The sequence below is a fragment of the Falco cherrug genome, chromosome 7 (genome assembly GCF_023634085.1).
Source record: "Falco cherrug isolate bFalChe1 chromosome 7, bFalChe1.pri, whole genome shotgun sequence".
NCBI classification, from domain to species: Eukaryota; Metazoa; Chordata; class Aves; order Falconiformes; family Falconidae; genus Falco; species Falco cherrug.
Window position 1 is genome coordinate 42,841,885 of NC_073703.1, and position 26,353 is coordinate 42,868,237.

Below are 26,353 nucleotides of genomic sequence, written 5' to 3' on the forward strand. Positions count from 1 at the left end.
CTTCTCATACTTCTGCAAATTTCCAGTGGTACAGACCCATACAGAAGCGTATCTTCTTTTCCTTAGTTACTTTGTATAGATACTACAGAAGGAGTTCATGGATGTTAAAGGGACTTGTTCACAGACCATGGACTGGAACTGACCTTAACCTTACCTTTTTTTTGCTGGCCACGTGAATGAATATGTGGCTAAATTTGTGATATCAGAGTATTAGTGAATACCTACAGTTTATGTTTAACAAAGGATTATTTTAAGTGTTATTCTCGCTTCTGTTTGATATCCAGGATAATTTTCTTCCTTACTTGAAGTGCTTTGGTAACTTTGTCCTTTCTTCATGCCTTATTTAAGAAAACTTCTGAGCAGCCCCATGAGCAATGTAGTTCTCTATGGTACATTTGCATTTCAGAGAATTTTGAATGGCAGGGATCTTTGAACTTGGCTATGCACCAAAAATGATTTGTCCTTTCTAAACATGCAGGCTGCAGTTATGTCTTCTCAGGCCATTTCCACGCAGCCCTCGCTTTACTGGCATAACAGCAAATCATTTTCCCAATATACCTTCACCAAACTCCATCAAATTTCCTCCTTGTCTGGTTCTGCTTAGGTTTCTTCCAAAGAAACCTAAATGAAACCAGAATGGGTGAGTAGATACCAGAATAAGTGACAAAGCTCTCCTGTCCCTTACACAACAATTTAATTATGCTTTTTAATTTTGGCAGTAGTTTACCGTATGTCAGAACTCAGAGTCAATAGTGAAAATGCACTATTGCCAAGTCCCTTTGTCCCTTAACCATATTATCTCAGGAAACTTTCATACTGATGTTCTGTCACTCCTGTGTGTGTGTGCCAGTGTTGCTGGGCTTTTTGTCCTAGCTGAGAGGTGGGAACTCCCTCTGCTGGTGTTCCCTCCTGACCTGCACACATCCCTTCTGTGCCACAAGGGCAGGATGTCTCCTGGCCTGCACATATTCCTTGTTTTGGCAGATGGGCAGGATGCCAGTGTTGGCAGATGTAATTCAGTACAGTGAGTGGGACAAAGGCCAAAAGTAGCATTCTTCAGATTTATTCCAAGTAAACTATAAATAAAAGCGATTAGTTTAATACTGCACTCTGCTGTCACCAATAAAGAATTTTAGCTGACCTTCTTGGAACTAGGATCTTATCCAATCACTTTTTTAGCACTTTTTAAAAAAAACTATAGTGCTGGGTCATTATCACTACCCTTTGCACAGCAACTAATCATGTGAGTGCTCTTACAGGATTTGGTCCTGGAGAAGCTGAAGAGTCAACAGTTGTCTAGTGAGCTGGACAAACTGAGCCAGGAACTGGAGAAGATAGGATTGAACAAAGAGCTGCTGCTACGGGATGACAATGGCAATGGTGACACGTAAGGAAACTGAGCTCTCACAGTCATTCTTCTGGCTCTGCAGGCTTTTCCTCAGCCTAACGCAAGCCCTTTGCCTTTTTTTTTTTTTTTTTTTTTTTGTTAAATTGGTTCTTACCTGTCTTACTCCAGTTACACTTAGTAATTTTGAAAATAAGGCTTACTTTTCTGTAGCAAGCTTGGCAGTATACTGCAAGTTTTGCAAAACATTTTCTTGGATGGAAGGAAGGAAGAAATGCCATTTTCTCTCTCCATGCTAGCCAGCATTACTACAATCCCTCTCTACCCCCTCAGCAGCTGGGAGAAGCTGAGTAGCTATTTCAGTGTGTATTCCTCCTCATAGTCTCTTTACAAGTAAGAACAGTGCCTATTGAAGTGTCTGTCATTACTCTGTAATTGGTGATCCAACCACCTCTTAACGTAAACACAGATGTTGCCTAAGAAATTCCTGATTGTAAGGAGTTCTTTTGCAGGTCCTGTAGTAATGAACAAAGAAACCTCAACAACCCTTGTCTACATAGGCCTTTTGGTATGGCCTAAATAGAGAAACATACCTGTCTTGTAGGAGTCTTTAGAATCTACTGTGGATTTTTCTCCTTGTCAAGAATGTACAAAAGAGCCATGACAATAAATTTCTGCACTGTAATTAGGGGAAAAAGAGAACTTTCTTATATGTAGCTCTTCATTTTCTGTAGAACTGTACTGGCATTACCTCTATTAAAATTGATTGGTTCCAAAAGCAGGTTCCTCAGCTATAATATATCAGTAGTAATCTGCGGCAGTAAAGGAAATAATTTTGCTGAAGAAGCAAACACATAAAATGTAACATGTGAGATTCAGAATGGGTGAAGTCCTCTAGGTAGATGGTGGCTCATATCCTAGTGGCTGGCACTGGAAAGCTATTCTCATGTCTTTCAGAAAATACAAGATTCTGGAGAGCAAAACTGAATCAGCACTAAAAACAACACTAGCTGTGAAAGAGGAAAAGATTGCAGTGCTGGAAGCTCAAGTGAAGGACTTTCTGAACTTGAACCAGCAGTTACAGAATGATCTAAATGTGGTAAGAGGTTAACTGAATTTTAATTGTTCACAATGTGGTTCTGCGCATGCACATGCATATTTTTTTAACTCATCAAGAACAAGTTATCTGTTACAGAAATACTCCCCACCCCCCATCCCATACGTGCACTTCCCAGAAACCTTTTATGACTAGTCTGCTTTCCCTTGTCCTTTTCTATATAATGGCACCAATTTCAGAAAAATTGTTGGGCTGGGGGCACAGCAGGTTTTTTTACATAACCACCATTTGCAGATCTCTGTTTTCCCATGTTTTTTCATTGCCATGTTCTTGCTTTTTCTGCATTGTTGAATGAAAGCATAGGCTGAGCAAGACTGCAGTTGGAACATCTCACCTAAGAACAGCCTGTTTGTTAGGTGACAGTGAGCTTGAGTCAAAGGGCACCTGACTGGAGGTCAAGAGACATGGATTCCTTCCTGTCTGTGTCTCTGCTTCCCCATCTGTTGAATGAGGGTACTGGTTGTTGAACCCCTTAATGTCCCTGCAGGGCAAGAGAGGAGCTGCATATTCCATCACTAATTTAAAATCCCACTGATAAACCAGTATTGAATGTTGGCTTTGCAGATAAAGAAGGACTTTGATGCACTGAAACAGACTCAACAGGATGGGCATTATGCTCAGAAGTCACTGAGGTATTCTGCAGAGAAACTCATTCCCAACCACCAAATGAATGAGAAATTGGAAACGGGGCACCGGGAAGCTACCGTGGAGCTGCTGAAACTGAAGGACAGGGCAATTGAACTGGAAAGAAATGTAAGCCTTCTCCTGTTACCTCTCAGACTTCCCTTGCGACCATGAGTGGGTTGCTGGGAACTGGATTTTTGAGCTTATAGGAATCTGATGGATTTATTGGAGTTTTTTGTAAGTTTACCAAATTCCTCAGGTATTTCTTAGGACTGCATGGGATATATGCTGTATATGTCTTGTATAAATGATACAATGGATATATATGTGTGTGTCTTGTATGACATTATTGCAAGGATTAATCCTGTGTATAATATCTGTCCTACCTTCATTTAATGCTGGGAAGAGTTTGCTTTTGCACATCTGTTGCAGAATGGTTATTGTTAATTGGTTCTCATCTTGGATAGAACTCCAAATGGTCAGGACAGCTGTTCCATTTCTTCCTGTCACCCCTTCAATGCCACCTCTCTTTCAGAATGCAGCCCTGCACACTGAGAAGCAGCTGCTTAAAGAGCAGCTGAAACATTTGGAAACACAGAATGTCTCCTTCAACAATCAGATCCTGACACTACAGAAGCAAAATGTCTTCCTTCAGGAGCACAACACTGCCCTGCAGACACAGACAGCCAAACTCCAGGTCAGGACAAACTTGCACCTCTGTGTCAGGAGCCTGGATTTGATTATAGTAATGTGGAGAAGATGACTGCTAATAAGAAATTGTTTGTATTGCTAGGCTGATGTTGATGATGAGGCCCATAAGGTGGAGCTTAGTTTGAGGTCTGAATTTCTCCAAGCTAGGTGGGAAATAGGCTCTGTAGCTAATGTCTAGTAGCCATCTTCATTAAGAAGGTAGGTAGTTAGAGAGAAATTTTTGAAATCAATATAGCAAAATCCAGATGTGGTGTTCCAGGAGCTGCATTTCTAGAATAAAAGATCTTTGCTCTTTTGTTCTGTTAATGCTATGCCTGTGAAAGAGCTTGGAAGAAATGGGAAGAGGACACAAGTCAGCTCCCAAGAGGCATTGTAGCAATGAATTCCAATCACAATTTTCATACTTTCAGACAAAATGTCAAAGTTGCCCGTGGAAAATGAGCACTCTTAAACATTGCTTTCATTTTTAAAAGATAAGCTTAGCTTGAGAAAGAAAACAGTTTTAAAGAACAGCATTGGATTAGCTCTGATTTTTTTTTTTAATGTGACTTTCCCTTTTCAAGCTTTTCCTCTTGCATGTTCACAGATATTTTTTTGTTCTCTAATCATTTCTCATCTGTAATTGATGTATATAAGCAACATATAAACGCACTACTTGTGTACTGAAATCAGAGTTAAGAGTGCTGCTCCATACACAGTAGTGCAGTTAATTTTGTTGAGTTTGGGTGAACTTAATTTTTCATTACTTGTACACAAATATAGGATAACTTTCAGCTTTGTACATGATTGTGGAGATGCAGTTCAGTTGCAAGTATTCTAGCTCATCTTGGTCTTCAGGCTCAAGAACTTTGCTGGTAAAACAGTGTTTTTTCAGTTTGGAGGTTATCCTGGTAGTTTTCAGACTGCTGATAGCATGGCCTTGTATGGTGCACACTGCCAGCAGTAATACCAAAATGATTCCAAATTGTCCACAGATGCCTTAAGTCTACAAAGCAGTGAATGAGTTTTTGAATAACTCTATACAGATACAATCTGCTACTACGTGTGTTGTATGTACCAGTAAGTCTAAATAATGAGTATTTGCTTTTTATTTGAGAAACTTTAGGTAGAAAATTCAACTCTGAGCTCCCAGAGTGCTTCACTGATGGCCCAGAATACTTTACTCCAAAATCAGCAGACAATCAAGGAGAATGAGAACGAAAATATACTGAAAGAGAAGGAACAGCTGAAAGCTGAGTATGAGTCGTTGCTTCAGGACCATGAACACCTTGCATCACTGCATGAACGGCAGTCTGCAGAATATGAAATGCTAATAAACCAGCACAGCTGCCTGAAAACATTACACAAAAACCTGGATCTGGAGCACAAAGGTCTGGGTGAGAGGTATGCTCAGTGCTCAGGGGTGTATTGTAGCCGAAATGTGCCCACATTACAATTTTAGCCCTAAATGTTGGTCTCCAATTACAAGTGGAAACTGCCAGGTTGTTCCCCTGAAAAAGTGTCTCCTCATTCTTGCTATCATTAGGAGATTAGATAATAGTATTTGCAAAGCTGTGGTTGTTAGACCTCTAAAGGTGGCAGACCACCAATGAGTCAGGTCACATTTAGGAAATACAGGCTTAGGTCTTGGGGATGCTTTATCAGAAGTAGCTTAAATGCCTTTACTACATTTAAGGATCTGTGCTGTAATAACATGCAGCCTTAAAAAGATTCTCCTTGTTCTACTGTGTGAGGTGTCTTTTCTAATCATACAGTAAGGTCTGCAAGTCACCTAGGTAATTACCTATGTGTGAGTAGTACATGTCTTGAGAAATTTAAATCATTGAAGATTGTGTGTGGCATCAGCATCATGACAAAGGAGGTGCTCTGAAGGAAGCCGTATTGAGCTAGTTGTGAGGTAGTGATGTATTACTTATTTTCTTCTAGTTCTCACAATGTAAGGCTTTTGCTTCAGGCCCTTCAACAGAGTTGTGAAATCGGAGTAGTCTGCTGTTTAGTTTCAGTTACTGTCATTTTCTGACAGTTGTGCATGGATTGAACAATATATATGCTGTACTACTACATAAATACCGCTCTGCCTGTGCCTCAAAACTTTTCTTACCAATTCAGTGATTTTCCTCAAAATACCTGTATTCAGGTTCAGTTTAAGTGCAAGACCGTGAGTCGGGTTCAGAGCAACTCAATGATGATCTTTGAGGGTGTACTAAGAACTGGTGCTAAATGTTCCTTTCCCAAAGACTAAGGAGCTGGCAATACAATGTGTGGTAGATTTTTTTATAAAGTACAGAAATAAACATATTATGATTAAAATATCCACCGGGGCTGTGTGACAGGACAGCTGCTTGGCTGTCAACTAAATGAGCTGTAAGTGATTACACAGATGCTGTTCCTGTTTACCAAGTCTTTCTGACTGATAAATGGTTCTCATTGATTCAGGCTTTGCTTGAGATTATCGCACTGTGGTGTGTTGAGGCAGTTTGCTGGGTTCTTTCTTTTCTTGATGAGTACCAATTATTAAACAGTTCTGGCCTAAGGAAAAAGTGGCTTTCTAAAAATAGGTTCTCTCTAGTGGTAAGTGCTCAGATCACCATTGTAAACATTAACAATTTACTGAGATGTGAATGCCAGTGAGAGATGTTGCAGGGGAGCAGATGGTGGCCTTTTCTATACTCAAAGCAGGTTGATTTTGGCGGTTCTCTAAATGCGGTGTCCTCCTCAGCAGATCAGTCTCAAAAGATACTTATAAAGGTGATTTGTCCAAGGACAGCCTGTGTCTCCATTTGGCTGTCAGAAAAAAAAGAGATAAGCCACTCCTATGTGTATTTTGTTTTTCTTCCATCATGTGCTACATGCAGTTCAGCTGGCTGAGGGAACAGAGGGGGGAAAAGTTAGAAAAACAGTTGTAAGAAGAAACACTTCTTCTGCCACTTTGAGGCATTTAACGGCTAAGATGAAATACCTCACTTTCAACTTCAGCTAGAATGCACCACCTGCTAAATTTTCCCAGAGCAGCTCAGGACAGCCAAGAAGTTTGTTTGTGCACTGTCTTAAAACACAGGTTTTGTTTGTCCCAGCTACGAGGTGTTGGGTTTTTTTCAGTAGGATTGCACTCCTGCATAAACCTGTGACTGTAGCTCGTCTAGAAAAATCCGCAGCAACTTTAGTTAGCTTGTGGACTCCTAACACCATGTACAGCCAAGGTCCCCAAGGTTTGTGTAGTTCACTCTGATGCATTCTAACCACAGAATATTTTCTGCACCTGAGCAAACTTCATTAAGCCTCCCTTGGCATACTGTCTGCACAGTATTGGTGCTGCAATGGGGATTTAATAATGGGTTGTGTGTAACTGCAGTGGAATGGCCTGTCATAGCCCAGCAAACCACAGACATGTGTGTTTGACTTAGCAAGGAAAGGAGAGTTGGTATGTTAGGATCATTTACCATTAATAGCAGTTTTTTAACCTTGTGGTATTTGGCTGACTGTCTCAGTGAATGCAGAAAGGCTGGAACCTTTTGCTGCATTTTTTAGATTGCTTTACATATTACACTGTCTTGGTTTAACCCCAGCTGGCAACTAAGTACCATGCAGACACACAGTGGGGTGGGGGAGAGAATTGGAGGGGAAGGTAAACCCCATGGGTTGAGATAAGAACAGTTTAGCAATTTAAATGTAGTAGTAATAATAATAGTAATATTAATTATAATCACTAATGAAAAAGGAGACAACAAAAAGAGAGAGAGGAATAAAACCCAAGAGATGCACAATACAATTACTCATCACCCACTGACCAATGCCCGGCCAGTTCCCAGTGATCAGCCCCTCCTGGCCAGCTTCCCCCAGTTTATATACGGAGCATGATGTTCTATGTTATGGAATATCCCTTTGGCTGTCCTGGCTCTGCTCCCTCCCAGCTGCTTCTGCACCTCCTCACTGGCAGAGCACGGGAAACTGAAAAGCCCTTGACTTTGCATAAGCAATACTTAGCAACAACTAAACCATCAGTGTGTTATCAACATCATTCTCCCACTAAATCCCAAACCAGAGCACTATAGCTGCTACTAGGAAGAAAATTAACTCTATCCCAGCCAAAACCAGGGCATACATGTTACTAAGGGGAGGTACTAAGTTACTAGCTACAGTTGATTCCCAGATCATTGAGCATTTCTTTGGGTCTTATTCTGGAGAAGTGTAATCCTGCAGAGACATTGGAAAAACTCATCTCACTGGAAACACAGAACCCCTGCTAGTGGAGGGTTACATACAGCATGGACATGCATTATTATGGTACTAGAGTTCTGGCTGGTAATTATTTTTCTGGGTTCCTTTTACCACCTGTTTTTTATCATAGCTGAGCATTTTTAAATTATCTCAGTCACAAATACCTATCCACACAGAGTATTTCTGCTAACAAACAGCAGAAAGAGTGAAAGCCAAAAGGAGTAAAGAGGGATATGGTTGTTCAATCCCAGGAATGGGTTGCATCAGAGCCAAAATGGATTTTATTTGCATGTATAAGAGAATATTTTTAACCCCCCCCCCCGTCCAAGTGCCTGATGCTAAAGAAATGGAGTGTTGAATAGCCCGTGGGGTGGGTAACCTTGTGCCCTGTGGTAGAGCTTGTCAGGTTGCACATATCCTGCTCAAAAGGTAGATTCCATGCTGAATCTGGTCTACAAGAAAATTTTGCCTGGGGATTTCATTAGGGCTTCAGAGATGCAGAATCGCTTGCATTTTTGCAGACAGTATCTTCTTTCTTACCTTTCACCTAATACTTAGGGGAGCAGCTGTGGGTCTGCCTTAGGGCTTCTCATGCTCAAAGGCAGCTTGTGGAGCTGGGCCAAGGTGGTAAAACTGGTCCAGTATACTGCTTCCTTTAAGTAGCCCTCTTAAAAAAAAAAAAAAAAAAGAGGGCTTGGATAAAAATGGAGTAGCCCTATCATACAGAAATGGCGAAAGAATTCACAGCACAGTTTCTGCAAAGGCAGCCATGGTAATCTCTGCCAAGGGACTGACTGTGGAGTTCGTCTTCTCAGGCTCTGGATTGGCACACAGTCTGTCTTAAATCCTTCTTGGAGCTGGATATGAAACCTTCCTCTGCTTTGGTTCTTCCATTTGTTCTATGGACATTGAATTTGAAATGTCCTGGAGCTGAATGGAGGAAGAAGATAAATAAATAAAGTTAATTAAGCTCCACTGTTGTTACTGGGAATGAATAGCAAAAAGCAGCTTTTGTCTGGGAGACAGGTACTTTTCTGTGTGGCCCTGGCCCTTCAATGGACTGGAATTTGGGACAGGCTGGAATTTGGCCCTGGGATGAAGGGAATGGTAGTCTGAGAGAAAAACAAGTTGGCAGGAGTCAGTGTAGTTGGTGCTGTTGGCTGCTTTTGTTTTTGTTTTGAAGTTTTCATGACTGCAGAGTAACTGCCCTGCATTCATCTCTGCTGGGACAAGGGTCACAGATGATGTTTTGTTCTCACTAGCTTTTTCAAGCAATGCTCCATCTCCCACCTAGTTGCTGTTTTCCATTTGCTTAGAAGGCTATTTCTTTGTGACTGGCACAGGTGTACCTGCCCAGGGGTATTTCAGGGCAATACCCTTCTATCACAGTCACAGAAAAATGTGCTGATGACTTCTGACATTGACTGCACCAGTGTCCCCAGCGGCTTCTGCGTGTGTGTGTATGGGCACAGACCTGACAGAGGTCACCAGAGAAAAAAGCCTTCTGAGAACAGCTTGCTGTTTTGCGAACTGGTCTCAAGCCACCTTGTTCTTTGCAGCATTTTCCAAATGCAGGGAGGCTGAGCCTGGCTAATCAGTGCTTGTTCCAAGTATCAGGGGCATTGTTCCACAGCTCTGGGTTTTTTTAGCATTCCAGAGATTGAAATTAAAGACACAGTTGGTGGCACCTGCCCTCTCTCTCTGCCTGTCTTCCCACCCTGAATGATTCATGCACAAATTGTATAAGCCAAGTGGTAGTGGAAGCCTGGACATGAATACTGGTGTTACTCTTGGGCTTCTCACTAGTGAAAAAATAGAACCACTCGAAGCAGGTGGGTCAGCCCCTGCTTAAAGATGTTTTGCTGTCAGCTCACTGATATTAGCCTCATCATCTGTCTGGAATATGCAGGAGATTATTACCTATGCAGGATGCTATTACCTATGCATATATCCTAATATGCATTAGGTTGTTGTCTAATAACCTGTTGCTCATTCCACTGCTTTCTTGGTGCTTTTTGGCTGCTGCTTTCTAGTCAGGTTTTTGAAACCTGCCACTGACAATTATTTGTGAATGGGATTCCAGTTTAATGGTGCAAGTTTCCACTCGCTCTGGAGACTCATATGCTCTTTACCAAATGATCAGAATCTGGAATTGAAGTCAGGTTCTGGCAATTGCATATCTCTTTGCTTAAAAAATGCTTTTGTTTTTTCTAAAAGCCTCCCTGTTGACTTACAGACTAAGCTGAATTCCCTTGCATGGTGTGGAATTCTTCAGCCTTGGTAGATATTTAACCACACAAATGTGTATGAAACTAAGCAGGCAGGAAAATATATTCTTTCTGGTTATTGTGGTATTATCTATTAAAAATCTTGAACTAGAGGAAGAAAAATGTTTATATGAAAGCTAAGAGTATGCTACTCCTCTTTTTGCAGATACAATAGTTTAATGAAACACAAGGCAGAACTGGAAGAGTTGGAAATAGTTTTAAAAACTGAAAGAGAGGTTTTGCAACAAGAGAGGAGATCAAATGCAATAACCACTGGAGAAAATCAGAAGCTGAGGGAGGAACTGGACAGGTATGCTACCATTGCTAAAATCTGTATATGTCGTCAAAAAGTAAATTGTGCAAAACACACAATTGTTTTGGTGTGTTAACTGTAGCTCCAGAATACCTTCATTAACGTGTCTGTTAATTTATCTCAATTTGTCTTGTTAATTTGATCATTTTGTTTAACTCGGTTAAGATTATCAGCTTCATGGACACTGTCAAGAAATAACTGTTACTCAGTGCTTCAAACATGGTCTGATCCTGGGACTTTTGCACATTCAAACTAAGCTTCCACATGTGGTTCAGTTCACAAGTTTTTCTGTAATGAGTTGTTTGCAAGCACTTGTCTTTAAGTAGAACTACAAATGCTCAAAATGCCCAGATACCTTCTAGAGTTGCATGAAAAGGTTCCTACTAATTTTTTTTTTTTTCCTTAAGGAGAATTATATTATGCTTTTCACATAATATGATTTAGTTCTAGGAGTTACTATTGCTGTTTATTTTCTGCGGCCTAGAGAAAGCTGCTATTTGTTAGTACTTGAAAGAGACTTGATTCTTGTTATTAGAAGTGGGCTTAGTGATTCATATGATCACTGAGTAACTGTTAACTCATGTTAACCCCTTCTGTGAGCTAGCAGCTGAACTTTACGTAATGCAGCAGTAAAATGTACCCAAACCTGTATCCCTGCTGGGGCGCTCTCCATTATAACCAGTTCAGTGCCTCTGTTCATACTACAAAGGCATTTTGAGAAACAGTCTGGTACAAATAAGAGGCCAATGTACCAAGTTAAAGCAACATCAGATTGAATCATATTTAAAAATCACATTAAGTTCAGTCACAAAAGTTTCATATGCTGTCCCAGTAATACACTTTAGAACACTGCAGAGCTCTGCAAAGGTTTTCTCAGGCTTGCTGTTTTCAACTCTGTTTCTCCAGGGACAAAGGAAGATGTTGAAAACTGTTGATTGCAATGCTGGCAGAGTAAGGCTTAGCTGATCTGTCAGCAAATACGGAACTTAATCTTTTTTATGTATCTATTTGTTTAATGTTTTGCCTTCGTGATTTGTAGACAGTTTTAGATTTACCAAAAGCTATAAAGGAATCATCTTACAGCATTACAGTGTTTCCAGTTCAGGACGCTTTAATACTCATATTTCATGCATCGGGAAAAATTCTGTGAGTGTTCTTTATTTGTGCAAAATAGAGCTGCCTTTATAGCCAAATGCTTCTAAATACATTGTGCCTCAGAAATTTATGGTGTTTCTTGCACATTGAGGAAATAGCAGTTTTAAGTTTCATCTATTTTTCTTTTAGTTCTTTTATAGATCTGAAATATTTTATAAAGCTATTACTACTTTCTTAATAAAATTTTATTATATGCTTAGAATAAAAACGTCTTTAGGAGTTAGTCTTTGGAACTTAATGTTTGATTTAGCGATAGCTGCACACTGATGATGTGGTCTTGAACGTGAGATACTTTCTATGAAATGTCCTTCACAAGCCTGCTGGCTTCTTTGTCTTCAGGGTGAATTTCTTGCACAACCAGCTAAAGGCAGAGTATGAAGGGCTGCATTCACACACTAAGGAGCTGAAAACTTCCTTGAACAACTCTCAGCTGGAGCTGAATCGTTGGCAGGCTCGCTATGATGAGCTAAAAGAACAGCACCAGTCCATGGATATCTCTCTGACCAAGCTGGATAACCACTGTGAGGTGAGTAGCTATAGACTGGTATACTGCTGGGTTCCTGTTAGAGAGCTGGCAATCAGTGTGTGAAGGTTTTGGCACACTATATATAGAAGGTCAAGCTATGCAATCGTAAGAATACCCCTACGTGCTTTGAAGTTTATCAATTGGTTGCTATGCCATTGTGTTAGCTTGATTATGGTGTACTCCCAGAGAATCCAGATGCAGAGGAAAGATTAATTTATCTTGTTTAATAGCTCCTGTCCCGTCTAAAGGGAAATCTGGAAGAAGAAAACCATCATCTCCTGAGTCAGATTCAGATGCTGAGCCAGCAGAATCAGATGTTACTGGAACAGAACATGGAGAACAAGGAACAGTATCACGAAGAACAGAAACAGTACATGTAAGAAACTAAAGATCTGAACTGTAAAACCTAAAAAAGTATTTTGTTTGTCTAGATGACAAATCATCTGTCAGGAGTAGAAGGACAGGCAGGGGAATGATAGGTCTACTTGATACTGGCTAGAAAAGGGGATGTTTCAGAGAAGGTATATGTAATGGGGAGAAGCTACAAAATTTCTTCACATTGCCTTACCACAAAGGAATGTGCAGGAGACACCTGGATGAGCACAGCTCTTTTTAAATGACATAGATGAACCCATGTGGAGAACTTAGTTACAAAAGATGGAATGCTAAACCCAGCAGTACTTCTCAAAGACGTCTGAAGAGCTTGGAAAACAGCTGAGTTGCAAGAAAAATTTAGTCTTAGGAGAATCATTCTATGTTCAGATTCCTGAAGAATAGCATATATTAATACTCCTAGTTTTTGTCATTTTCATTTTAAGAAATACTTCTATGTTGTTTTTAAGCATGCAAGTGTCAACATCTGTAGCTGCATCCCCCATGCATAGGGTGACATTGCTTAAAGTGAGATACCCTGTTTAAACATATTGGACATATACAAAGAACACTGTTCTCACAGCAGTGAAGTTCTCTTATAGGTGTGAAAGAAGTAAGAAAAGTGTTCTTAATCCCAAGAATTTAAGTCTGAGCACCTCAGGATAATGTGGGAGTTACTGACTGAGTTTTATTTCAGTGCTGGATTATATGGTTGAAATGTTAGAAATTGTTTACCAGAATTGGCTGAATACAGTTCAGATATACTCTAGGCATATTTATCCAGGTGTCTTGGCAGTTCTGTGATGGAGGCACATTAGACCTGCTACTTGAATGAAAGATGATTTCATCCACTGTGCAGGTTAACAAAAGGAGGAGTAAATAAAAATAATAAGATTACATGGCACTCATGAATGCTTTGACACTGCTCACAGGAGACCACCACCACAGTAGTCTTAAAAAAATCAAACATTATTTATTTCTCTAGTTAGAACAGAGTAAACAAAACAGGAATTAAATGCCCAGTTATTGTGTAGACAAGAAGTTCAACTATGTAAGTAATAACCTTGAGTAATTGTCAGTGATCTGTGAATAAGACTGAACAATCAGCAAACAAATTTTCAAAAAAACGAAGTAAGGTTAATCTCAACACCCACCAACAAACTCTGCCTGAGTTATTAGTGAGTAATCTAGCACCAATCTATTGTTCTTTCACTTTTCATGCTATGGCATAAAAAAATAACATGTCAGCAAGTTGGGTATGCTTTTTGCATTTGCACTCTCTCTAAAGAGACAGTGAATAAGTTCAGTAGGATTCTGAAGGTTATGCGATAGGAAGATACTTCAGTCTCTTTGTTCTCTTGGTGGCTTTTGGTCTTTGATTTTTTGATTATGCTTCATTTCATACAGATGGTTCAGAATGTCCTTTCTCCCCTTACAGTGATAAATTGAATGCCTTAAGGAGACACAAGGAAAAACTTGAGGAGAAGATAATGGATCAGTACAAGTTTTATGATCCTACTCCAAAAAAGTAAGTCTTGTATGGGTTCAGTTCTGCTATGTAGAGATTTGTGAGGGTGAGAAAAGGCTCTCCAGAACTGGAGATAATAGAAATTTCATCTGAAGTAAGGACAGTGTCATCTCCACTTTCTCTTCACTCTCACTCAGCAAGCCATTCCCTGAAAAAGCGGGTTGTGTTACAGTAGGTTGTGTTAATATAGAGCACAGTACTTCACGTGGGGTCCTCTTTTAATAATGGGATCTGAAACAGTATTAATTCACTTTGCCCTGTTGAATATCATCTTGTTCCTGGCAGAGGGGAGGGACCCCCAGTACGGTGACTAAGCAGCAGAAGGAGATTCCAGAGCTGTTCTTTCAAAGGGGATAAGCAGTCTGTTGGAGAGAAGGGATTTTAAAAAATATATCAAGAACAGAAAAAAAAGAGCCAAGCTGTTTCCACCACACAGTGCTGACTGATAGCCTTAGCAAAGAGAGGGATTCATCTTTAAAAGAGTTTTAATTTCATTCCTTCTCTGTCTGTTCCTGTAGTAGAGCTTTTTACACTTGAAGTGTCTTATGTGGGTCCATATGTGTAATTTAGATTTCTAGCAAAGGGAATGGTTGTCTTTCTCACATTTCTCATGCTGAAGAAACATTTCTGTAAAATAATTTTGACTTTGGGAGAGAAATGGATCTGAAGCTCTGAAATTCATGCTGCATCTTTCAAACCAGTTCGTGACAGTGAACAAGTAAGAATGTAGAATGGCTTGATGGCTTTAGCACAGCTGTAAACTTCTTCAAGGAGCATTTCTTGTAGTGTTTTATGAATCCCATTCACAAAACCTGCTTTATCAGGAAAAACCACTGGATTGGAGCCAGAGCCTTAGTTAAACTAATCAAGCCAAAGAAGGAGACTACAAGGGAGCGGTTGAAACCAGCAGCAGAAACCCCTCCATGGCATTCTGAATCCCCAGAGACTGTAAACTCTCCATCTGCCTCCCAAAAACTGAAACATCGGCAGGAGACTCAGGATAATATCTCTCAAGGGTCAAACTCTATGGAAGAGAAAGAAAACCCTGGGGCAGCTTCAAACAAAGGTAAGGAATGCCCAGCCTCAATTAATGAGCTGAGCAGTATTTTTGAAAAATATTAAAAAATGTTTTAAAAAGATTTAATATATCAGATATGTTAATACTCCATCTCATTATGCTTTATATCCCCTTTTTAGTAAACTAAAAGTTTGAGTAAGCAAAAAACCACTAAACTAAAAAGCTGAATAAACTAGAAGGTTGGAGGTGTTTTGTTTTGGCTTGGTTTGGTTTGAGTTTGTTTTGTTCCTCTTACCTGCTTCTCCCTTCAGCTTTTGTATAGAGTTTCTTGGTTTACCTGAATGTATTGCATGTTACTGAGTAAGCTGGTGTAAATACTTCATTTACTGGGTTTCTGCAGCAAAGCATTTTAAAGTTGGACTGTAAAATATTGTGGTTCATTAGCAACTGCTCTTCAAGTGGTTAATAGCTGGTCTTGCAGCCACTGCCAGGAGATGGCGCATATGTAAAAGAAATAACATAGAAAATGCTAATTTATTGTAATCTAATTATTTTGGGAGGTTGTATTTTGGTTTTTGTATCAAACTAAGAATTTTGTAATGTAAAATGATGAAATTATTTTTTTGAACGCTAATGCAAATGTAAGAAAGATGGAGTGATACTTTTTTGTTTAGTTAGTTCATGCAGTAAATCAGGTGTTCCTAATTATTGGAAATTTAAAAGAAAGCTCCTCAAAATAAATACATTGCCTTTATTAAAGACCACAGAATATCTCAAGCTTTGCTTATTCTATTGAGATCACTTCTGTCAGCTTCTATATTAGATCGTTGTCCTACAGGAGTACTTTTCAAGAAGCAGTTTTTAAATTAAACCTTACATAGTAATTCCTGTCTTCACACTGCGGAGTGTGGGAAATGGAAGCGGAGCAACTGGGGGCAGTAGAACTGTTGCTATAAACTGCTGCCAAGTGTCTGGCTAAAGTTTTTGTTTTGATTGGGGTTTCTATTCTATTTCCTTTTCTCTATTCTGATTCTTCAAAGTGGTTGATACACTTAAAATAAAAATGCATATCTCAGATCATCCATGTGATTCCAGGATATGTTAAGTATTTAAGGTGCATCCAGAGTTCAGCCTGGGAATTTGGGCTTGGGAGTGCCAGAGATAACAGAAAGTCTCTGGGGCTTCATTCTTTCTGATGTTATATGAAACATGCTTATGTTGAGATGATGAGCATCAGTATTAAAGCCTAGAAGACACCTAGGAAATTTGAGTATATTATCACCAAGTAACCTATTTGATTTTACTTTAAGTAAAAGCATTCTGGGTGATTTAACAGTAATTTCTTAATGGACTTGCTTTTATTTTATGTATATGTGTTAATCTATGCATTAATCTGAGTCAGATTAACTATTATTAACTATGCATTAATCAGTCCTCTGAATATATGTGTTAGTCTTTGTTGAGCCTTTTTTGTTTTTTACTGGTTGTGTAGTCTTTAATCTGTTTTAAGACAAGTTTAAGTTTTATTTATAAGGGTTTTTTTACTTTTTTTTCTTCTTCTTTTTGGGATACCTGGGTGATAACAATTTAGCTGCGCAGCGCAGAAAGATTGCCTTTTTGAGAAGCAAAGTGAAGGATAAAGAAAAGTCTCCTAAGTCTCCATCGAATCATCAGTCTCTCTCTAATCGGCTCCGGTTCTGGTCTTCTTCCGACATCCCATCCTCTCCTAATGAACCTCTTTCTTTCCCGGAATTGGGATATTTCTAACACCTTCTCTTTAGCATTTATCTTCATTTATTTCTGAAAAATATTAAAAAAAAAACAAAACAAAAAACAACACAAAAACCCCAAACCACACGTGCCTTAAAAGAACACACACCTTGATAGAAACACTCAGCATGTCTTTACAATACTCTAAATACAAGCACAGATTAGTGAACATGGACTTAAGTTTTCCTGTAGAAGATGAATCACTATTGCACACTGTGGATCATATCTTCAATGCAGCACATTTTTAGGGGACCTCATGGCATACAGTTTGCGTATGTATATTGGCTGTGGTGCTGTTGTAAGTAAGTGAAGTTGCTGTGTGCTTCGATATTTTCTTGCAATCACATACTTGCATCGTGTCCAGTTAAAATGTTGAACTGATTTGCTGTTGCTATGCTTTCTACAAGGCTGTACTCTTCCTAAAATATAAATCTAATGTGTAAGCAGACTCAAATCCTGGAGATTTTTTTCAGTATTCTGTGCTCCTAAATGCTAAAAATGGCAGGGGTTTTAGCATCTTTTTCTGCTTTTATATAGTCTAGCTTTGAATGTAGATTGGAAGCTACTGGGAAAATTATTCTCCGCAAAGCGTCTTGACATTTGCATTCAAACCTGCTGTTTAGCAAGGTTTTATGCTTCCATCTATGAAAATTCATCTCAAATTGAGCTGCAGTTTCATTTTTTGCTGCTTCAATTTTGAAAGAGCTTTTTTGAAAGAAGAAAGTAAGATTGGGAATAACCTTCATCGTGGATCCATTGCCCAGTATTCTTACTGTCTGATAGCCATGACCTGGAGGCTTCTGAAATGAACCTCCGAGTCCGGTCCCCACTCTGTGTTAGAGAAATGTGTGGAGCACAGGCGGCATGCTACGGGGAGCTCAGCAGAGAGGCCAAAACATCTCATCTTTCTTCTCCCTCTGAGAAGTGACCCTCTGTGGCACAACCAGGGACACTGGCACAGCAGTCTGTTGCTGCCCATTTTGGGATTTGTAAAGAATGTTTGTCTCCAGGGCAGTTGATAATTCTGGCATCTGTGGAAGGTGTGCATCTACAAAGTCAATTGGAAATACAGATTTGCATGCCAAGTTTTAGCCAGTAATTGCCCCTACAGGATGCGATAAACCTGGGAGAAAGTGCCAACTCTGTGCTATGGAGTCCACACAGACTGTGGGAGAGAAAACATTGTTTCTGAAGTCAGCTTCCAGGAATCATCTAGGATGACAGCAACTTGGTCCATTTCTCTGATACAACTTTGCTGCTGCTCTGTGCTTTAAACTAACTGTCTGTCCATTGTCTCTGCAAGTTGTTAACTTTGACCACTGCACTCTGCTGTGTTTTTAGCATTGACTTACTATTAGTTAAGCAAGTACTCCATAGAAATATATAGAAAACTAGAATCTTGTCTCATTAAGAGTGTGTTTCCTCTAGTAAATTCTTTAAATTTTGCTCTATTTTATGCGTGCCTTAAAGTGTTACATCTGCATTACAAGAAATTAATTAACCTACCCCATCAATAGGAAAGATGTCTTCAGCTTTCTGAATCTAAATAGTATTCTAGTGCAGGTAGTTTTTGTTGTTCTCATGCTAAGATACCAGGAATTCCACTTAAAAATCGTTTCACTAGAACATCATAGGAGCAGCAGAGTTTTAACCTTGTAGAGACTGACCCACAGGAAAGATCTAAACCTGAAAGCAATTAGCTTAGTGTGTGGATCATGCTAGATAATTTCCAAATCGGCATTATTTCTATTTGAGTAAGAACATGACTACTGTCACTCTTTCCTTATTCTATTTTATTACTGAAGTAATTGCTTATAAAATGTACCTGCAAGGAATAATGTTACAGGAATGTCACACCTCCCTTACCTTTTCTGCATTCATGTCTTTGCTCCTTTTCTTCCTCCTTTCACGGTAATTGTTGCATGTATAATATCAACCCTCCCACTAGCGCTAGGCAGCCCTTGTCACTTCCACACTCTGCAGAGAGAGCACACATGATTGAAAAACTGGTGGCAGAAATTTCCTATCCAGTACTGGACTGTTTATGGAAAAGCTTGCAAAACTAGTGCCTCTATTGTGCGGTTTCTTTGTGCCTGCTTGTCATGTTTGTATGGGCTGATAAACACAAATCTCCCAGTGCTATTTTCCATTGACTCATATTTATTTACTTCTTTCCTCCTCAGTGCTAATGGACCTGAAGCAAAAGAGGAATTCCCATCATGGAGGCAGCAATGATAATGTTGAAGTCTCAGCAGACTCTGCAACAAAACACTGCTGTGTGGAGCTGGGTCCTAGGACTTACTCGACCTCAGCTATTCATCTGCACACTTCCACCCCTATCTCCAGGCTCCAGAGCAGACCAAAAGGTATGCAGTGCATTTGATATACCAGCTGTTGGTACAAGTCAGGCTAATTCATAGTTCCTGCTTAGCTGAAACATGGCTTCTAGTGGCATTCAAGTACAAACCAGAGCATTAGTATTTTCTCTTCTACTTTATCTGCTTAATAGTTTAATTGTTTATATTTAAATATAGTCAAATAGTTTAATTGATCAGGTACAGGGTTTTCTTGCTCTTGTAATGTCATCAATTCAATAGAACACATTTGGATGTCAGTTTTTCTGGGGTTCCCTGCCCAGTGGTTCACAGCAGAGGTTAGAAGATGGCTCATCTTCTAGTATTGGCTTAATAAAACCCTCTTGATCACCTCAGTCTTTTACGCTGCTGGAATGCATTGGAGACTGACCTGAGGGATTAACCTTCCTGTGTTTAATACTGCCTTTTAAGTTTTATGGTCTTTTCAGGCTATAATTCAGAAGATAATCTATGTGAACAGTCCCCTGAGGTGGAGTTTGCAAGCACCAGACAGCATGGTAAGCTTGTAGCATGTATGAATGCTCTAAACTTCTAAACATTAAGACTTATTTCATTCTGTCCACTTGAACTGTCCCGGAGCATTTTAGTTAAATGAACGTGATAGAATGAGATGTAGTAATGTAACACCATTTTCGGAATGTGGGTCTAAGTACTTCTATTTTTCTGTTGAGAAACTTTTAATGGACGTTTTCCCAAAATCAATTTTCAAAACCAATGCTGATGTTGAGATGACTTGCCTTGGCCCGTAAACAGACCCTTTAATGCATGTCCTACAGATTTGTTGCTGATTTTTCTGGACAATGTTCAATTCCTTCCTGAAGGGATTGAATCGGCAATAAAAAAAACATTCAGGGTTGGGGGTGTGCCTGCATGGTAGGAACACTGGTGCAGCAGCAGCACTACCTGCTAAGAGATTTGTGGAAGACTTAATTTGCAGGCTGGTTGCCTGCTGCTTCCAAAGAAACAGAGAAAGAGACAGCAACTTATGGTTGAACTTCTTCAGTATTTACATTTCTTTGTTTATAGTTGCTGTAAAAGCAAAACCCAGAGCACACTACTTTGTGCAAAAAATGAGTGAGAGAAAGAAGATGGATCCTGAACAATTTGACTTGAAAAATGAAAATGGCTTCTACTCTGTACAGACTTTGGCATCATGTATATATTGCATTGTTAATGTTTCCAAAGTGACTTAGTTGCACCCGTCCTATTTTCAGAAGGCAGACTGTAGCCAAGTCTTTTAGAGAATCAGAGGTACTTGAGATCTGTTTGTTCAGTGCTTGTTTTGTATTTTTCAGTGTCCAGGCCAAACAGTTTGGAGAGCAGTAGAAACGCTTCCAGCAGTAGTTCGCCACTCAATTTGAAAGGTAAAGCTTTTACAGCTGAATTCTGACGAACAGGAAGTGAAATCCCATGTAACTGTGTGCAAAATGCTATTTTCCATCCAGTAAAATTTGAAGACTGTTTTGAAATTGTAACTGTTATGCAATCTGGATATAGCTGTCTCGGGAATCAAAACTGCTGGCAAGAAGTATTTTTCTAAGATTGATTCTGGCAAGGGGTAGCTTTTAAGACACGCAATCTAGTTTTGCTTCAGTCTGACTGGCATCGTATTGTGGGAACTAATCAGGCCACTTTTAGACTTTTACGACAATAGGTCTCTGCTGTTCTTACTCTGTACACAACTTGTGTATGGAATCACTGTACACTGGAGATTTGCTTTAGCTGAAATTGTGCATCCTTGAAGGATGTGGAAAAGCCCATTTTAAGCTTTCCTACTGGCAGGTGCTGGCTCTCAGATCACACACGGCCAAGACTGGGAGATCTTCTAGTGGCACAGAGGTAGTAAAGACCCCTTTACTATCTGTGTTATTCCTGTCCTTTGGACAAGTAGTTGTGCTTGTTTATCACAGGGGCTCAAAGTATGTATTGTAAGACATTTACTAGTCCTGATTTTTCAAAGTTCTGACTGCCTTGAGTTCTATAGGGGAAGAAAGTAAGGTCAAAAATGCCACCTAGTCTGTGTGGAAATAGCCCTGAATGATAGCCTATCTCAGTGAGACATCTACTGCAGTGAGGGAAGAGCAGTGTCTTTAATGATATTTATGCTTTTTCTCAGGTTCCTTAGATCATATCCATGGCAGAACTGAGAGCCTCAGCAGTGAAGATACGGTGCCAAGCAGAGAGACACCAGCCTTGCTCCGAGACACCTATCCCTTTCACTCCGCTTCTGCTGTCTTAAGCCCTGGCAGCAGGCATGAATCCTCCTTCCACAGGAACAGTTTGATCTCTCATGATATACCTCAGAGGAGTACTCCATCACAGTCTTATACAGGCAGGCAACGGTCAGCCTCACCTGGCAGTGAGATGGTGACTTTGGAAGAGTTCTTGGAAGAGAGCAACAGGCTGTCCCCACCAAGTGTAAGTAAATAGAGCCAGATAGCCCATCACATATGTCAAAAGACTGTTCAAAGCTGATTTAGGGGGATGAGGGCATGGGTAAACATGGAAAAACAAGAAGATCCTTGTTCATACATGTGGAACTTAATCAAATCTGGCAAAATGAATTAAACAGTTCCGACAACTAAGGCAAGATTAACTTTCACACAGCACTGCTCATTTATTTTGGTATATCAGCTATGGCAAGTCAGGCAGATAATTCACTGCAAGTACCCTGTATTGAACTGCTGGGGCTTTTTAGTGTCAAACACTTGTGGTCAAGGTTTTATATTATAACGTTAGTTTTCAGCTTCAGGTATTTTTATTTGTGAATTGGTAAATTTTCAGTGTAATTTTCAGCTGCTAAATCTGTAATTAGAAATGAAACGTAACAGTTTTCAATTGAAGTGCAAAATACGCAGTTGTTCAAAACATCTCCTAACCTGAAAATACCATCAGTGTGTTTGAGAGAGAATATTTTTCTTACCGAATTAGGTTCTTTATGTTTTCACCATGCTGTGTGCTGACTGGCATGTCAATGTTGGTTCAGTGACTACCGTAATATGTTGCACACTGAAGTGCTTTGTCAGAAATGAAATGTTTGGGTTTTAGATGGCATTTGTCTTTTACTGCTCAGGCAGTAAAAGGCATTTTGTCTTTTACCTCTTATTGCCTCATTATCCTAAATAAAATTATTAGCTTTTAGGGATGTTTAAAATTTGATAATTTTTTTGTTGTTTTTTGTTTTCATCTGTGACTACCTGACCATGTCTCAGTTTTCATTCTTTGTGTCATCCTTGTTCCTTTTCAGTGTCGGCGCAGTTTAAATGAGAGTGAAATGATTTCATTGCACCAATTTCTGTTAGAAGCTGATGCACTATATCCCTCTTGCTACTCCCTATGTCCTTCCCTCCGTCAGGAGCCTTCACAGTCACTTGAATCGGTCCTCAGTCATTCATGTCGTGACAGCATGAGGCACAGAACAGGCAGGGGGAATAGGAGATCTGCTTCACTGTATATCCCCAGGGTATCCATTGTTCTTGCTATGAAGGCAACAGCTCCCAACTTACCACAGCTTTTGCTAGCATATTAATACCCATAGAAGCATACTGTAACTCTTAGCTGTTATTTTAAAGGCTGCCATAGCACTTGCGTTAATTGCTTGTAAAGTATTTCCAGTGCTTGTTCATAAACATGCGTGGTTTTGGAGGACTAGTTGTTCTGTAATGTTAATGTGCATAACAGCAGTTTTAAGTGAATTTAAAAATAACCCTAACATTTCAACATCTAGTTGAGCATAGAAATCTTCCTGCTGCACTATTACCATTGACAGTGTTCACTTCTACCAAACCAATTTTGTGACTGGAAGAAACTTTTGGAATGCTAGTAAAATGAATATATTAAGCTTTAACATACTGCTTGGAGAAGAGTAAAGAAATAAATTCCATGAGCTTGTTTCAGCATGTCTTTTGTGAAGACAGCATGTCCCTTAACTGTTCTGAGCATGCCTTTACACTAATAGTCCAATGGCAGCTGATCAAACATTACCATTTTTCGATTGCATGGACCATCCCCATGAAATGTTTATTGTATATTTTCTTTTACTGCCAGGTTAATTGTCTGACTTGAAACATGTAAGTTAATCATGGGCAAACAATTATATCTCCATTTTTGTAAGGATTTTCTGTGCATTTCATTATATTGTATATGCAGCTTTTAATACATATGTAGTATATTGACTGGGAGAAGTGAGGGGAATCAGTGGAGAAGCAATGAAACTTTCTTGAAATGCTAACGCATCTCACTGAGTTATTCTCTCCTGTCATAGCCGTGGAGTTACAGTAGAGTGTTACCCAGATGAACTGTATTCTGGAAGACAGGCCATCTTTGATATTCCCTGATACCCACAGCTCATGGCATTAATACGGTACTGATGTTTCAGTGACAGTGGCTGATGTGAAAGGAAGCAAAAGAGCTGCTGCCCAGGTTGCATGTGAAGTGCAACTCGACAAATTTATGACAATTAATCTGGCAAACAAAGCTGTCATGATCTAATGATGATGAGTATGTTATCTCTTGATTTGGATTTATACCCATTGTAAATTCATATCTTCTGTTCCCCACTTTAAATATAAAATCTGTCATTGTGTTTTGGTTGAATTAAATGGGAAGGAAGATTATCTACACAAAGCTCTACATGATTCTTTAAACAAAAAATGTCATTAACGTAGCATGTACATGTTTTCTCACACCAGGACACCTCCAGTAACAGAGATGACTTGCTCAGCGATTATTTTAAGAAAGCAAATGAGCCTTCAGCTACTGGGAACCTGCTGGTTCAGCCATCCAGAAAGGAGGCTGCTAAGATGCCCACTAGTCTTGTTGCTCCAACTGTAAAAATGACCACCACCAATGAAGAAGGAAGAACAGCGAAGCCTGGAAATCACATGAAGCCAAACCTCAGACACGTTGAACCTGAGACTCCAGTGAACTCCCAGGGGTCCCTTAAGCTTCCTCACACACCGCAGCACCAGCCTGCCAGTGGGATGCGGCAGATGGCACAGCCTCAGCAGCCTGGAACTGTGAGCAGGAGGAGTACATCCCTGAGCAGGGCATTCAGCTTAGCTTCTGCAGACCTCCTCAGAGCCACTGGCCCAGAGACTTACAAGCAGGAGAGCCCTCAGAAGTCAGCAGCAGACCTACGTGGGGGCAAGGACACTGTCAGTCAGACCTCTGGGGCTTTCACGCCAATGAGCTCCCAGGCAACTTTAAGAGAGAGGCCACAGTCTGCAAAAGTGGCAGGCTCCTTGCAAGGTGTTGATTCTCGCTGTCGGCAGCTTGATGCAAGGCGCCTTTCCCTGGCCCCACCGAAAGATGAGAGGCCACTCTCCTTCCATCAGTTCTCTGCCTCACCCACTGCCTCCACCAGCAATCTGAATGTCCAGCAACAGGAGTGCGTGAACCCTGGGCAACACTATTCACCCACACTGCACGTCCCCTCCAAAGTCAAACCAAAGCCAGCCCCTCGTACTGGGGAGGTGGCCGCAGTGGCCCCTGCCAGAGCTGTTTCCAGCAGCACTGAGGGAAATATTTCCCTAGGGCAAGGCCAGGGTGATGCCCTACTTACAAAGTGCCAGGGTAAGCTGCCGGAAGGCAGTGCTGGGGCTATGGAGGAGCCTGTGAGAGGAAGCAACTCCAACAGCACTCCTGGGTCTCCAGACTCACAGGGGGATCAGCAGACAATTTGGTATGAGTATGGGTGTGTGTAACCCATGGATGCAACTAGTAATGTGTGTGCTTGGCATTAATGATGTCTAGGTAGCATTTGTCTAGACAGGTCTTAGAGCAGCATGCAGGTGATGCCTTTTCAGTGTTCTCCGGGAACTGTTTTCTGTTTGGAACAGGTATGATTAAGAGAAATAAGGAGGAAAACCCCAGCCCTACTTTTGACACAGTTGTGCCTAAAACAAAGTGGAAGCTTGACCTAATATCACAGCAGGTTGGCATGTGATTTTCACAGGTGTTGAGCATTCCTCACTCCAGGAGAAGCTTAGCAGGGTCCTCTGTCTTCGCTGCACTGTGCACCCCTTCTACCTGCATTAAGTAAGAGTTTCACAGGTCGTGTGTGTGTGTGTGTGTTGAACCCCACCCAACATTGACAAAACTTAACCATACTGAAAAGGTCATATAAAAGCCACACTTCTCCCCCAAAGACAGATCAGATACTTGGCTTAAGTAGTTTAAAGGTAAAGCTGAAGAGCAAAAGTATGTGGCTTTAGCTGTGGATCTGTTAAAATCACTTCTTGCCACAGCCATATTTTGTAGAGGTAACGTGCAGACTTCAAGGGTCACGTCTCAACCTTCCCCACTGGGACTGTGTAAACACAGAGGCACCAGCGCAATTACCCCAATGCCTTCACTATAGCTGCAGTTCAGTGGATCCTTGACACTCTGCAAGCCAAGTGGTGCTGCCTTTTGAAACTTGTTTTATCTTTTATACAAACACTGGAACTAATGCAGCCTTTCAGGGAGATGCCATTTCAATTGCAAAGGTGGCATCTCATGTACAAAAGTGTCTTGTAAGTATGTATATAAGAAGCTCAAGTATTGTATAGGAATGCTGTGTAAATTGTATTATTACATCCTTGTGTGCATGACTGCCCACATACTAAGTGGTATGTGGGATTTTGTCTCTTAGAAATCCTTGTTTACATCTCCAAGAACTTTGCTCAGTATAGAAAGCAAAATAATTTTGTATACATGTGAAAGAAATATACTTTTAAAGATCTATTTATGTGCAAAGAAGCTCCTTGTATGTTTCTGTCCAGAGTGTCATCAGCTGCTTATGTATATATGATCAAATGCTTATCTTTAATTCTATTTCACCTTTGTAAAGCTGGTTTTTTTTGCAATAGACTAAATCCTTAAAAAAAAAATTAATACTTGTTTTGCTGGTTCTGACTTAATCTAGTAAAAGCTAAAACTGATTCATCTGAGGATGTTTTTGTTATCTAGTATGTAGTAATCCCATTCCGGAAACTACAAAATTGTTTATAATAAAGATTGAAATAAAATAGA

At 40.1% G+C, this 26,353-nt stretch overlaps 1 protein-coding gene across 2 annotated transcripts in view; it reads left to right on the forward strand.

The window, feature by feature from the left end:
- The window catches only part of CCDC88C (coiled-coil domain containing 88C), a 102,099-nt gene extending 75,746 nt beyond the window's left edge, over positions 1–26,353 (forward strand). Inside the window, exons 16-31 of one of the 2 annotated variants that reach the window (XM_055715820.1) lie at positions 1,260–1,387; positions 2,303–2,444; positions 3,027–3,215; positions 3,622–3,783; positions 4,903–5,180; positions 10,449–10,592; positions 12,090–12,276; positions 12,507–12,652; positions 14,087–14,176; positions 15,001–15,242; positions 19,148–19,330; positions 19,768–19,836; positions 20,635–20,703; positions 21,456–21,757; positions 22,587–22,802; positions 24,031–26,353. In XM_055715820.1, coding sequence (XP_055571795.1) covers positions 1,260–1,387; positions 2,303–2,444; positions 3,027–3,215; positions 3,622–3,783; positions 4,903–5,180; positions 10,449–10,592; positions 12,090–12,276; positions 12,507–12,652; positions 14,087–14,176; positions 15,001–15,242; positions 19,148–19,330; positions 19,768–19,836; positions 20,635–20,703; positions 21,456–21,757; positions 22,587–22,802; positions 24,031–25,044 — 3,561 coding nt within the window. In that variant the 3' untranslated portion in view covers positions 25,045–26,353. The remainder of the gene's footprint in view (positions 1–1,259; positions 1,388–2,302; positions 2,445–3,026; positions 3,216–3,621; positions 3,784–4,902; positions 5,181–10,448; positions 10,593–12,089; positions 12,277–12,506; positions 12,653–14,086; positions 14,177–15,000; positions 15,243–19,147; positions 19,331–19,767; positions 19,837–20,634; positions 20,704–21,455; positions 21,758–22,586; positions 22,803–24,030) is intronic. The other variant, XM_055715821.1, reaches the window with a different exon arrangement.